The sequence below is a fragment of the Molothrus aeneus genome, chromosome 7 (genome assembly GCF_037042795.1).
Source record: "Molothrus aeneus isolate 106 chromosome 7, BPBGC_Maene_1.0, whole genome shotgun sequence".
NCBI classification, from domain to species: domain Eukaryota; kingdom Metazoa; phylum Chordata; class Aves; order Passeriformes; family Icteridae; genus Molothrus; species Molothrus aeneus.
This window is the reverse complement of record NC_089652.1, coordinates 19,819,731-19,832,132: the sequence shown is the minus strand read 5'-3', so window position 1 is coordinate 19,832,132 and position 12,402 is coordinate 19,819,731. Positions and strand designations below refer to the sequence as shown.

Genomic DNA, 12,402 nt, shown 5'->3' with positions numbered 1-12,402 from the left:
CATTATGATTATTACTTCTCTGGTGTTTATATTAAGCATGTTTGTGTAGTCAGTCCAACCCTTGGGAAAAAAAAAACAAATGAGGAATTCCTCTAAGAATTTATACTGCACAAGGTTATGATTTTATTTTCTTAGACTTACAGTAGTTCTTTCATAAGTGAGTAGTGGGTCCAAGAGATAGGAAGTTACTCTGTCTTCTTTTCTTGAAGACTGGAGGAAGACAGAGGTGAGGATGATTTTGTATTAAATCTCCTGGTGTTTTCTCTTATTTTCCATGGAATCCTGTTCTTAACTTCTAGTTTGCCTCTTTCTGAAAAGAAAAACCAGAAGCTCAGCAATTATTCTGAGTGCATTTGGGAAAATGTAGATCATTTTTATCAAGGGATGCATGGGAAGTGGATGTAAATTATGGATATATATCTGTATCCAGCATATCTATCTGTCCTAAATGCACTCCCTAAAACCAAATGTGGAGTGCTGGGATCTGCCAAGTGAATTTCCAGCTCATTGTGAATGGCACTTTTCATTTCTAAAGAGTCTGTTTGACAGGCAGTACTCCCAAGTCACGTGTTGAAGTCTTAATAAAATTCTTATTATCTTTTTCCTGGTGTCTAGTAAGAGATGAAATTTCCTGCAACAGATGGGTAAATTGTCCTCTCTCCTCCAATGTCCTGCTAGTTTTCATTAAACTTTTAAAAACTTAATATCTTTGAAAATGTGTGAGGATTTTCTTCCCCCTGTTTAGATAAAATCAGCAAGTATTTTCAGAGAGCTAACAAGAGGCCAGGAAAAGCAGGCAAATGAGCACAATGCTTGATAACAGAAGTTGTAGAAAACCAGACCAAAATTTTGCTTCAACTTCTGTTAATTTAACCAGGGTGTGGTGGTTTGGTGGTGAAATAAGAAATCATGTGTTGAACTGTAAAATATGTAAACCTGGTATCCTAGAGTTAATCTCTTGTGCCTTTTGCAGGTGGAGATTTACATTTTACCTTTATATATTTACCTATGGAGTACGGTTCCTGAAAAAGGTAGGCACTTATATTATTATGCTTTCATAACATATCACAGACTTGAAGTCTTGTACAGGTACAATATAAAGCTCAGGAATAAAGTCAATGTTCACAAGGAGTGAAAATTGAAATTTAATTTGCATTCATAAAATGCTTTGCTACTAGCGTTGGTAAGGAATATAAGTTCTTATCAATATTTAATGGGGTTTAAAAAGAAAAAAAGGCATAGCAACATGCCTAGTTCACTTGATTACTTTTAATTATAGGTATTAAACTGGCAGTAAGGCTTACCAAAGTATTAATCTCAATTTCACCATCATCCTTGCTTAAATGCCTCTGACAGAGGTTACTTTCTATTAACAAACAAATTGCATTAGTTTTAGAAAAATATGCCTTTTTTGCCTATTCTTTTTCTAATGTACTGTGGAAGGAGGTTTCTGTGGAGTTTCCCATCAGTGGTGTATTTCACCTGATTTAAAAAGAGAAGGGTATTGAAAGCTTCTAAGCACTCTGACATAGGTCTGTTAACCCTGCAGTAGAGAGTAATACGGATTTGTGGTGCAAACTGTGACTGATTCTCAGAGCTTCTGTGCAAGTTGGGCCATATGTCTGTAATTCTAGGAGGTGAAATTAGGGGAATGGTGCACTCAATGTGTTCATGTAATCTTTGTTTTGGTCAAAAATTTGACACAAGAATACATATCCTGAATGTCTCTGGGTGAGAGACAGATTCTGTATCCTGAATGTGCCTTGTAAGTAAAAGAGGTTTACTAATCTTTTTTATGTCTGTAGTTCTTGAGGCTGTCTCAGGTGCAAGGCAACTTGGTGTGAGCAGGAATAAGGAGGTGCCTGTGCAGGGAAGGCACATCAGAGCTATTTAGTAGTAGTCAGCCCCAGGGGAAGTGTGGGCCAGAGCAGCATGCAGTTGCATTCTCCCTCTGTCTCCTTGAACACTTCCATTTTATGTGTACTTCATCCATTAACATGCTGTATGGTCACTTGATACCATAGCACTGTGTGTTTCAGAACATGCCCTGCAGAGTGATGGCTAATGCACTGAGGGCATGAAAAAGGTCATCATAATCAGGATTTGAACTCACTTGTGTCATTTCTGATACTTTATGAGAAGAGGGAATCAGTGTAAATGTAGGTTAAGTGTTCAAGTTGTCCACCTTCTACTTCAAATACTGTTTTCGAGAGCAGATTTGATACTGAGTGTTCTTCTGTGTGAGGAAATGGACCAAGATACCAACTTTGAAAGAGAAGATGATACTTTCTTTGTTACTAGCTGCCAGCTCCACTCTTTACTGTTTTTAGATCAGGCTTAAATTATTTGTGACTGCAGAGTGGGTGGGTGGCCCACAAAATCATTTAATGTGAAGCATTCACCTTTCCATCCAATCCTCATTGCCCCCATTCTTTGTAAAATGGCAAATTCTAGATGTGACCATCCCCATCTTAGTTTTCAGACTTCTGAATGAGATGTTTTGGCACTGAAGGACTACAGATAGCATACACTACAGCATTCTTTGCGTATTTATAAATCACTAATATTTGAAGCATAAAAGATAAGTAACCAATTAAATTTCCACTTTGATCATGTATATGCAAATTCTTTCCTTTCTGAATGAAACTGAGATTTTTCAGCTTTACCATTTGTTTCATTTGCATGTCTACAAAACACTTCTTTGCAGAGTACCACACCAATAGTCATGTCAACAAAACATTAAGTTCCAGTGAGTGCCAGTGGCATTAAACTGACTGCTTTGCTTATCATTAACACAGGAATGAGATAATGTTTTTGTTTTCCTCAGTAATATTTGTAGTTAAATAAATGGTGGCTTTGCTCATTAAGAGTTAATGGTCTGACTGTGCTCCAATTAAATGGAAAAATATCATTATCTTTGGTGATAAAGAAACAGAGCAAAAAGTTCAGGATTAGCTTGTTTCTTGCTTGCTCACCCTTGGTGCTAAGCAGTGCCTGTATAGTGCTGTAAAATGAAAAAACAAGCATATGGAAGCAAAGCTTCCAGGTGACATATATAGACTTTTCACATTTAATTTCCTTTCTTTAATTGCCCATGAGAATTACAAACTCACAGAAGAGGATTAATTTTCTGTGAGTCTTCTGAAGTCTGTACTGAGACTTGGAAACCTGAAGTTGCATGTAGGTATTCTACTGGGAAAAGAATCATCAGCCTGGATAAACAAATCAGACTGAATTGCTCAAATTCAGTCTTGAAGTAAGGCAGATGATACAAGTATGCTGTGGCTATATTTAAAAAATGCTGGGTGCAACAAGCTTCTGTGTGTATGCAGCTGATGGAGTGTCCTTCCTAATGAATCACCCCCTACGGGAGGACTGAGAACTGTCTGGTGGGTAGTTACAATTTCTAGTGGTACATCTAGCTTGCAAAAGAACAGGGAAAGCCATGTTGAGGTGTAAATTTGACTCCAAAAGGCCACTCAAGGGACATAAATGTATGGAAGGCAAATAAAACATAGCAGGGTAGTATGAAGGAAAAAAACTCGACAGGTAGAGCTCCACTTCTGTTATGAAATTTCCCCTTTCTTGAAACTATAGGATGTTTCAAATGAAGGAACTGAAGTGCTTATCCTCATGTGTGCACTAACCACTGAGCCAGTGAGCTTCTGTGTGACAGCAGGAGATGTTCTGTTAGTGGCCCACAGTTTCTGTGTGCACATTGAGAGAAACTGGCTTCATGCTTTTTTGTGAGAGACAATGTGGTATTCTGTTGCTCAGCTGAGTTGACTGATTCTTTGCCTCTTTTTGGAATAAAATAGCAGCAGCGATACATGCACATGCTATAGCCCAGAGAGAGTACTGTAGAAATTGTGATTTGTAATTTTCAGATTGCTTGTACTCCAGAATTTTAGAGTCTAAAGTCAGACCACCTTCATTAGAAATACATGAAAAGAACTTGTTAATAAAGTGGTGGCTGGTTATTGACATTGTTTCTGTATTACAGTTCACCTACAATTCAGATTGTTAACTTTAGATGAAGAAAATAATGGCTGTTATGCACAGCCACTTCATAAAATTAAATTGCTATATTCAAAAAATATAATGGTGCTCTAGACAGTTTTCAGTCTTTGTAGCAGTAGGACAGACTTGGTTTTGTCATAAAATTTCCTCAGCTATTGGAAAGCTATTTGCAGAACACATTGCATGTTACATCATTTGGAGCAGAAAAAATGACCTGCATCAGAATATTCAATATTTCATTTATTGTTTCCATCTTTTGTTGCCCTACCTGCTGCATCTACTTTTTCATGAAACTAATGCTGCTGCATATTTTGTGGAACAGAACAATAAAAGAAATGCAGCATCTTGGGAAAATGCATACCACTGTTTGGATTATGTCTGATTGTCTGATTCATAGAATAAGACTCCTTAAAGCAGGTAGATTTTTTTCTGGTTTTAGCACTGAAATACCAAAGCATGAGTTTGGAAAATATTTACCACCTTGGTTTAAATCACAGCTGACTCTAGCAAACAACACTGGCAAAAGCTGGGAGGGAGGGGGTTTACCTCCAGAGCTCTTGGTGCCTCTTTCACTTATTAATCAATTGAGCAGGCCTTCTGCTGGGCACATTTTCTGCTCTAGTCTGCATCTGTTGTGATGCTTCCTTCCCACATTCTTCCCAAAAGGTTGTTATATTATCTGTTACTGAAGCCTTGTAATTCCTTTTGTTCAGAGAGCTTATTTGCCCACTGCTGGATAAATATTCTCATTTAAATGAAGAATGCCAGAGGCCACTGTGGAGCCCTTTTAACACAATGCTGATATTTGATATTTTACTGTGCTATTAGCAGAGGGATAATGTGATACACAGGCCACTAAGGGAGGAAATGAAGCCCACATTTGGTAGATTGTACTTGCTTTAAAATTGATTTGGATTCTCTGGAGGGTTTGATTCCTTTTTTATTTTTTACTCATAAAACCAATTGCTGAGTTTCTGTAAGTCATGAAAATTTTTAAGCTAAAATAATTTTGGATGTTAAAATTGAATTATAACCTTTTTCCTTTCTGTGAAAGCAGGGCTGAACATTAGGTGATAAATAAAACAATTTCTAATTCACTGAGTGAGCAAAAAAGAATACCCATGCTCTGGGGAGTCTTTTGAAGAATGCCATTGTGAGAAAGGGGAAATACCATATTACATTTTTAAATAAGCATCACAAGTGGAAAAGGTTTCCAGGAAGACCATAGTTAGATGCTATCTCATGGAAAAGGAATTTGTTTCAGATTTATCTTCAGAAAGGCATAAAATTTGTTGAGAGCATTTAGGAGAGATTGATAGAGTGTTTTGAATGCCTGAGATCTAAATCATGAGTCATGCTGTGAGAAAGATCAAAGCTACTGAAGAAACCTAGTTTTAAATGACTGCAGCACCTCGGTGTACATCAACAAGGAGAATGAATGCACTTTGGACAATGAGGCTTTGTAAGAGAAGGCGAGTCAGCATAGGAAGTAATTCACTGTGTAAGCTGTTGGAAGTTAAGATAATAACTGCATCAGGCAAAAGAGGACAAAGCTAGGCAAGCTGGCAGAATTTATTTCTGGCTGAAAGGAAACTGAAGGGTTTTGAAAGAAAAAGCAAAGGAGAATATCAATGGTATCCTAATTCAGTAATAGGATGACAACAGGACTTTCAATGTATACAACGGGGACAAATTTTACATAATCATAGGAAGGAAAAGCAACACACTAATTTAAAAAATGCGTCTAGAATTGAATTTCACTTTATCTGTTTTGAATCCAGCTGGGGGTATTTAATAACATCAGAGTAGTAAGTAAATGCTATGTAATCAGTAAATTGGCAAGTTAAGCTGGTACTGAGCCATGTACAGCATCTCTGCTGCTTGTGCATTGCGCTGTCGTTTGGGGCAGTGAAGGAGGGGCTGCCACACCTCATATCCCCCTGTGGACTGGTTGCTAATTTTGCCTTCAGCACAGTCAGTATTCATTTTCTTGGCAGCCCAGCTTTCTGAAAGACTGAAATTTTTTCAGGGTCATATCATAAAAATGGCAGATATAGAAAAAATTCCTCACAAAGTGTTATATTTGGGCAATTTTATGATAAAAATAGTATTAATTCATCTGTAAACTGAGGTGGCTCATTCATACCTGTAGTAAAGTATTAGCTCAGCACTCTATTGCCATGAGCTTTTCATGTTTTTCTATTCAAATTAATGAAGCAGTCCTGTTTTTCACAGCTAATTAAACCTGAGCAAAGAGTACATGTTTGGATGTAAGCAATAGTAATACAGGTTATTATACAGTAATAGTAATACAGGTTATTACTAATGTAACTGGTGCCTTGCATTGTCCTTGTTCAGTTGCACTCACTACTGAGGGAATGACTTGGAGGAGGATAGCTGTATTCTCAATTATATTAGTAAAACCTGTAGAACAAAATGTATTTTTATACCATAAGTGCTTCAAATCATTAAGCTGCTTCATTTTATCTTTCAGTAGTAGAGGAAAAAATCTTGGCAATGAATAAATACATCATCAATGATCTTTTTTGGGTTTTTTTCCTATTATATTCCCTTCCAATGTTAACTTGTCATAGCTCTCAGAGCTTTATCATTTCTTCTCCCTACTGATGCTCTTGGCTACTGGCTCTTGAACAGTGCCAGGTTAGCATGGGGAAGTACTGCTGTAAATTTGAAACTAATTCAGAGTTTTGCTTCTGTTTTTTAACTGCTGTTATCTCACAGGTAACTTAAGAAGTTTCTTCAGGGATTTTTGCCCTGTTCCCAGAAATTGTAGGCTCAAGAAGATGAGGAAGAGAAAATTCTTTCCTCTTGCCCAGTTACTTTAGGTTTTTTTCTGTGGCACAAATTTACTATTTATGGTTTTATACTAAAACTTAGTACAAATTTGTGATTTATGAAACAAAATCTTATGCAAGTTATGATAGTTCCCTTGTTCTCATCCCTACCAGCCAGTGTTATTGCTAGTTGTTTTAATAGATCGGTTGCAGAAAACTGCAAGTTATGTCAATAGATCCATCAGCAGATGACAAATGGAAACATCTGACTTGTGTCTTTGCACTTCCTTAGCAGGAGGGGAAGATGAAAAACAGAGAGAAAATGAATATAACATTTTATGTAAGTTTAGACATTCTGGGAAATTATTTTGGCTGTCTTCTTTTGCTTTAGAGAAGAAAATGTTGTTATTATGGTCACTGACTCAGAACTGAGCAGGAAAAAATTCCTTGCAAGCTGTGTTTTTATATTTAAATTAATTAACATTTCCCCCTTCTGTCTTCCTGTTAGAGGTAAACACAATATGAGAGAGATTCTCTCACTGGGATTTTTTTTCATTTACTACTTAGTACTTGTGGCATTATTACATACACCAAGAAATGTGATTCTTGGGGTGTTCTCTGCAGGACCAGGAGTTGGACTTGATGATCCTGATGGGTTCCTTCCAACTCAGCATGTTCTGTGATTCTAAGTATTTCAGTTGTAATGAAAAAGTGCAGTGGTTGCAGGAGTGGAAGGGAAGCAGCTGCTTCAGTGTGTCCTTACTCACTGTTGCTTAGGGTTGTGCCTCATTTTAGCTGTGCTCAGTGACCAGAGTGCTTAGAGATGGGTTCCAGTGCAGTGCCCACACACTGGGGTGGCTTTTGGCCTGCCTGTTCCAGCAACCTGTCTGAAGGAGTTCTGCTTGCTCAGTCAGGTGGGACTTGTGGTGTCTGTGTTGAGAAGCAGTCAGCTCCTTCTGCCAGGGTTTTAGTGGCACTACTTGAGAGTGGGAAGTTCACTAATGAAAGCTCTTCTTCACCACCTGCCCATTATGGCACTATGTGATTCAAATATATTCTAGCCTCTCCAAGGCCCTGTGAACTAGAGAATAATGGCCCAGTGAACTAGAGAAAACCTGTATTTCCTATTAAAGATTCTGTAGTTGCAGTAACTTCCTAATTTTCAGACTGTCAGGGATGATCCTGAGACCTTGCTACAATGTGCCTATATGAAAGTACAGTAAAACACATCAGCTGGGGCTTTGGTTTGGCTTTTCTCTATACAGTGTCTTTCCAGTAGGCAGTGTAGGTTCATAAATACCACAATCTTAAACATCTGGGTTCAGGCATGAAATTTTATTTGATATTTACCTTGGTATGGAGTTATTACTATTAAAATTTGACTCTGGCTCCCTTCATGGACTGCATGCAGTGGTGGAACATGTTGTATGTCAGTGAAGCAAGCCACAGCGAATCCTGCAAAGGAAAGCAGCTGCCTGAGGATTTCCAAAACTCAGCATCAGGAGTACAATGAGTCTGGTAAACACGTGCCATCAACACATGGTATTGGAAGGCAGTGGCTGGCAGAATCAGACACATGGACTCTTCTGGCAGAGCAGCCACAAATAGGAACATAATTACAGAAAGTAGATATGTAATGATGAATTTAATTATTCACCACTTTCCTGTATGCCTTTGAGTAACCATAGTATCAGAGCACTGGAAACCCTGGAGCTTTGTTGAAGCTGCATGCTGTAGGAAAATTAGGAGTAGTCTGAAATCATGTTACTCTGCAATAATCAATAAGGGTTGAAGTGCCCTATTTTATTTTTTTAATGATTTGCTCTTGGGATTTTTCCTGGTCTCTTAAAAGGTTTAATTTTATGCAGGTCTCCCTCCTACCAAGATAAGGTTTCCCAAGTGTAAACTTCAGTACTCTCTCTGAACAAACTAATTCCAGGTATGCAGTTATGTGTTGCCTTTTTAAATAAAGTAAATCCATAAATATCCTCCTAGATGCAAATGCTAGGCTAATTGATGTGGTCTGGCATCGTGATCAAAAATAGAAGGCAGCTCTAAAGCTAATGTACAGCTGCTTTGCTTCATCAAAGGGTTGTCAGGCATCTGGAGTGCTCGGGTGAAAGTGTCCACTACTTTCTATGCACAGTTCTTACAGTGTAGATTGAGGAACTACAAAATACATTGAATAGTGTTTCTGGGAACTCTAATCTAGCTCCTGTAATATTTATGTAGATATCCAGCTGCTCTGAAATGTCATAGCACCAATGGCCACTCAGCTTGCTCATGACCAAACAGTCCTTGAAAACGTTGTCATTACACATGAAGGCAAAAGTTTTTATAAGTTTTGTTTACTACAAAGCAACCAGCAGAGCAAGTGTCAGAGGAAGAAGGTACACTAAAGAGATCAAATATTTTGATGGCTGGGCTTGGTAAGGGGACTGGTGGCTGTCTGGGAGAGGAGAGAGAGGAGATGCTGCAGTCACCAAATTCTCTGTCTGGAGTGTTCTTCAATTCTGTTCAGTGCATTGCCTTAATATTAGGACCCTTCCAGATTCTAATTGTCAGTTCCTTTTGCCAGCTTCATTTTCCTCATGAGCTGTAAATTGAAAGTAAACTTTTATCAACACAAGACATAAGCTCCAGATCTCTGTACATAATATTTTTAAAGAGAAAAGTGGATGTGTGCGTGGAGCTTGCTCTGCCTTTCCAAATATCATTTTATATAATACATTAAAACTTGAATTTGTATTTTTTTCTAAAACCTTTTTTTGAACACACATATATTTGCATTTGAATGTCAAGTGCATCTTGCAGTGATTGTTATTAATCTTAGCCTTTATAGTTCTTCCATATTTTATGGTTTCCCATTAGCTGAAGTATAATTTTTAGTTATGTTTGGAAGTCAACAGTGCAGATTGCTGAGAGGAAACACTGAGCACTCTTCATTGCAGAAGCATTTTTTCCCCTAAAACCTTTTTTCTACAGACACAAAGCACTAAACTCTAGAGGGGAAAAAAACCCAGTTCTGCAGAAACTTAAAACAGCTTGCTTAGTCACAATATATGAAAAAAGAACCTCAGGAGGTTCATTGACAATGTGTCATATTGTCTTCACTTCTGTAGTTAGCTATGCCAAGAAATACCAACAACTGCTTGGATCTGTGAAGGATTTATGAAATTTCTATTCCTGGTGTGAGAAGCAGCTGCGTCCTAAACCAAATCAAGTCACTGCAAGGAAGAACCTGCACAAGTTGATGCAAAATAGTAGCCATGAATTTTGTTGTTTTGCTGAGTTCTCTTTGTTCCCAGCATGGTGTTTTGTCAGAACTCGGTGATTTTGTGGGTAGAGGGAAGCATACATGATTTTGATGTGTAGGTGACCTGCAGTGGTGCTTGCAGAGTCAGTTTATTGCACAGTTCAGCCTGTGCTCTTGGCATCGTTGGCTGCTAAGGCTGTGCCCTCGGAGCCTGTCGTGCGTGGCCAGTGGAGACCGGCAGCTGTCTGATGTGTGCTTTAAATCAGCGGAACTTTAGTTTGAGAAATTCTTAAGTAGTAGCAAAACAAATACAACAGTAGCAAGGGATGTTGCTATATTCAGGGCAGCTTTTCAGAGGATAGTAGGAAAAAGCACATCTTTAGGAAATCAGAGAGTTTCCAAGACATCATAAGGCAGACTTAGTGGAAGATGGTAGAAAATTTGAAAAGCTGACTCAGAAAGTTCTGGTTGTTGCGTTACGAATTTTCTAAAAATCAAGAACAATGAGGAATCATTTCATTTTCTTTCTGCTGGAGAGAAGGAAGCAGCAAAATATTTATACTTGTGAAAAAAAGAAAAGGTGACTTTCTATAACTTTTTAAGTGTTGGCTTGTTTTACGACAATTAATACCAAGGAGTTTTTCTGTAGTTAAGAGGAATAAGAATGTATTTGTTTGTACTTTATATGCAGAAGCAAATATTTTCATGGATATATATGCTCCTTAAGAGTGAAAGGTGGCAGCAGGCTGCAGTTACACTGATCTTCATTGAGCCAAGAAGATAGGGAAGGAAGCCCAGGATCATTGTGGAATTTGTATCTAAGAGACTAACTTATTAAAACATCTCTTGGGTTTGCCATGCATGGATGGAGTAATTTTTATAGTAGAACATAGAGCCACTGGCAGAGGAGAGTAAGGAATGATGCTTTTGGTGTTGCCAGGTAATCTAACTTTCCTTCTAATGTCAGCAGCCATCCAGCACACCATGCCAAGAGGATGCAGGTGTTGCAGGGAAAAAAAAGAAATCAAGCATTTCAATTTACCTCTAAGCAAGTGCTTATTCAACCAAGTGATGTCCAAAAGGAATTTTTATTAATACATTGTAAAAGAAAAAGGTTGCTATAATCCCTACCCATAATTGGGGGAAAATTACTATTGACATACTATTTCATTTAGGCAAGTAGAAATGCACAAAAACAAATCCAACCAATGGAATAAAACCTAACAAAAAAAACCTACTACCCAACACCCCAAAAAACCTGTTAATTATGAATAGTTGTCCTTCTCCTAATGTTATGAAAGGTGCAGTTGACTAAATGGCTGTCAGTTCCAGTTCCTGGATAATAAAACATCTGTGCACAGTGTCAAATGTTATTGTATTTTGCAGTGAACAGAAAGCTGGTAGTCTCCCTGTGCTGTTGCAGTTGCACTTTGGGCAGATGAGATGTAAAGCTGGGGATACACTGAAGGAGGGAGGGGTCTGCCAGGGGGAGCAGGAGCTGCTGCTCTGCCTGCGCTGGGACAAGGCAGCTGCTGCTGAGGAGGAGAGTTTGGCTGTGTCTTGCCCTGTACACGGGTATCAGACAGTGGAGGTTTGCCCCTGGGGTGTAAGAGCAAATTGCACACAGCATTTTGGGGCTAAGTGAGAGCTGATCAAGAGGAGATCTTCTAGCCTTACTTTGTACCACTTGTTTCTGTGAAGAGCAAAGCAAGGACCTGCTGTAACTTAATGAATGTAGGTACAAATGCCGTGAGACATCTTTGGCATCTTTGCCTATATCAGCCCCAAAAAAATGAGATCAGGAGAGCTTTGCTGAAAGTATATATTATCTTGACTGTAATTAATAGTGCTTATTTCCATTCCACTTAATATTGCTTGTAACAAATGATACAAAATTCAAATGCATTAACCAAGACAGATAAAAATCTTGGCAGAGTAGTGAACATGTACACAGTGAATGCTCTGTATTTTGCTGGTTTTGTTCAACAGTTTCAAAAGTTATCTAATTTGAAAAGCAACTTTAAATATTTTCTTTTTGGACTAAGGATGTCTTATTTTGATTTGAAATGTGTTTTGAACATAAATTGACTCTAGTGAAATGTGGGGATCCTGTCTCGATGTTCCTGGATTTTTACATGCTGGATTCTGGTAAAAACAGATTTCTTTTTTTGGTGGAAAAATCAGAGGATTTTTCTTACTTACCTAAGAATTTTGGAAGAACCCCTTTGGGAGCTACACCATGACCTCACAGTAATGACTAAATCAGGTGCATAACAGCTCTTTTGTGATAAACAGAAAGTTTTTTATTGTACTGCTTATTTTTCCCCCTTC

The 12,402-nt window shown here is 38.1% G+C and overlaps 1 protein-coding gene across 1 annotated transcript in view; it reads left to right on the top strand.

Moving 5' to 3' along the window:
* CERS6 (ceramide synthase 6) overlaps positions 1-12,402 on the top strand; it is a 94,265-nt gene that overhangs the window by 48,709 nt on the left and 33,154 nt on the right. The window contains exon 4 of the mRNA XM_066553321.1: positions 974-1,031. Coding sequence (XP_066409418.1) covers positions 974-1,031 — 58 coding nt within the window. The remainder of the gene's footprint in view (positions 1-973; positions 1,032-12,402) is intronic.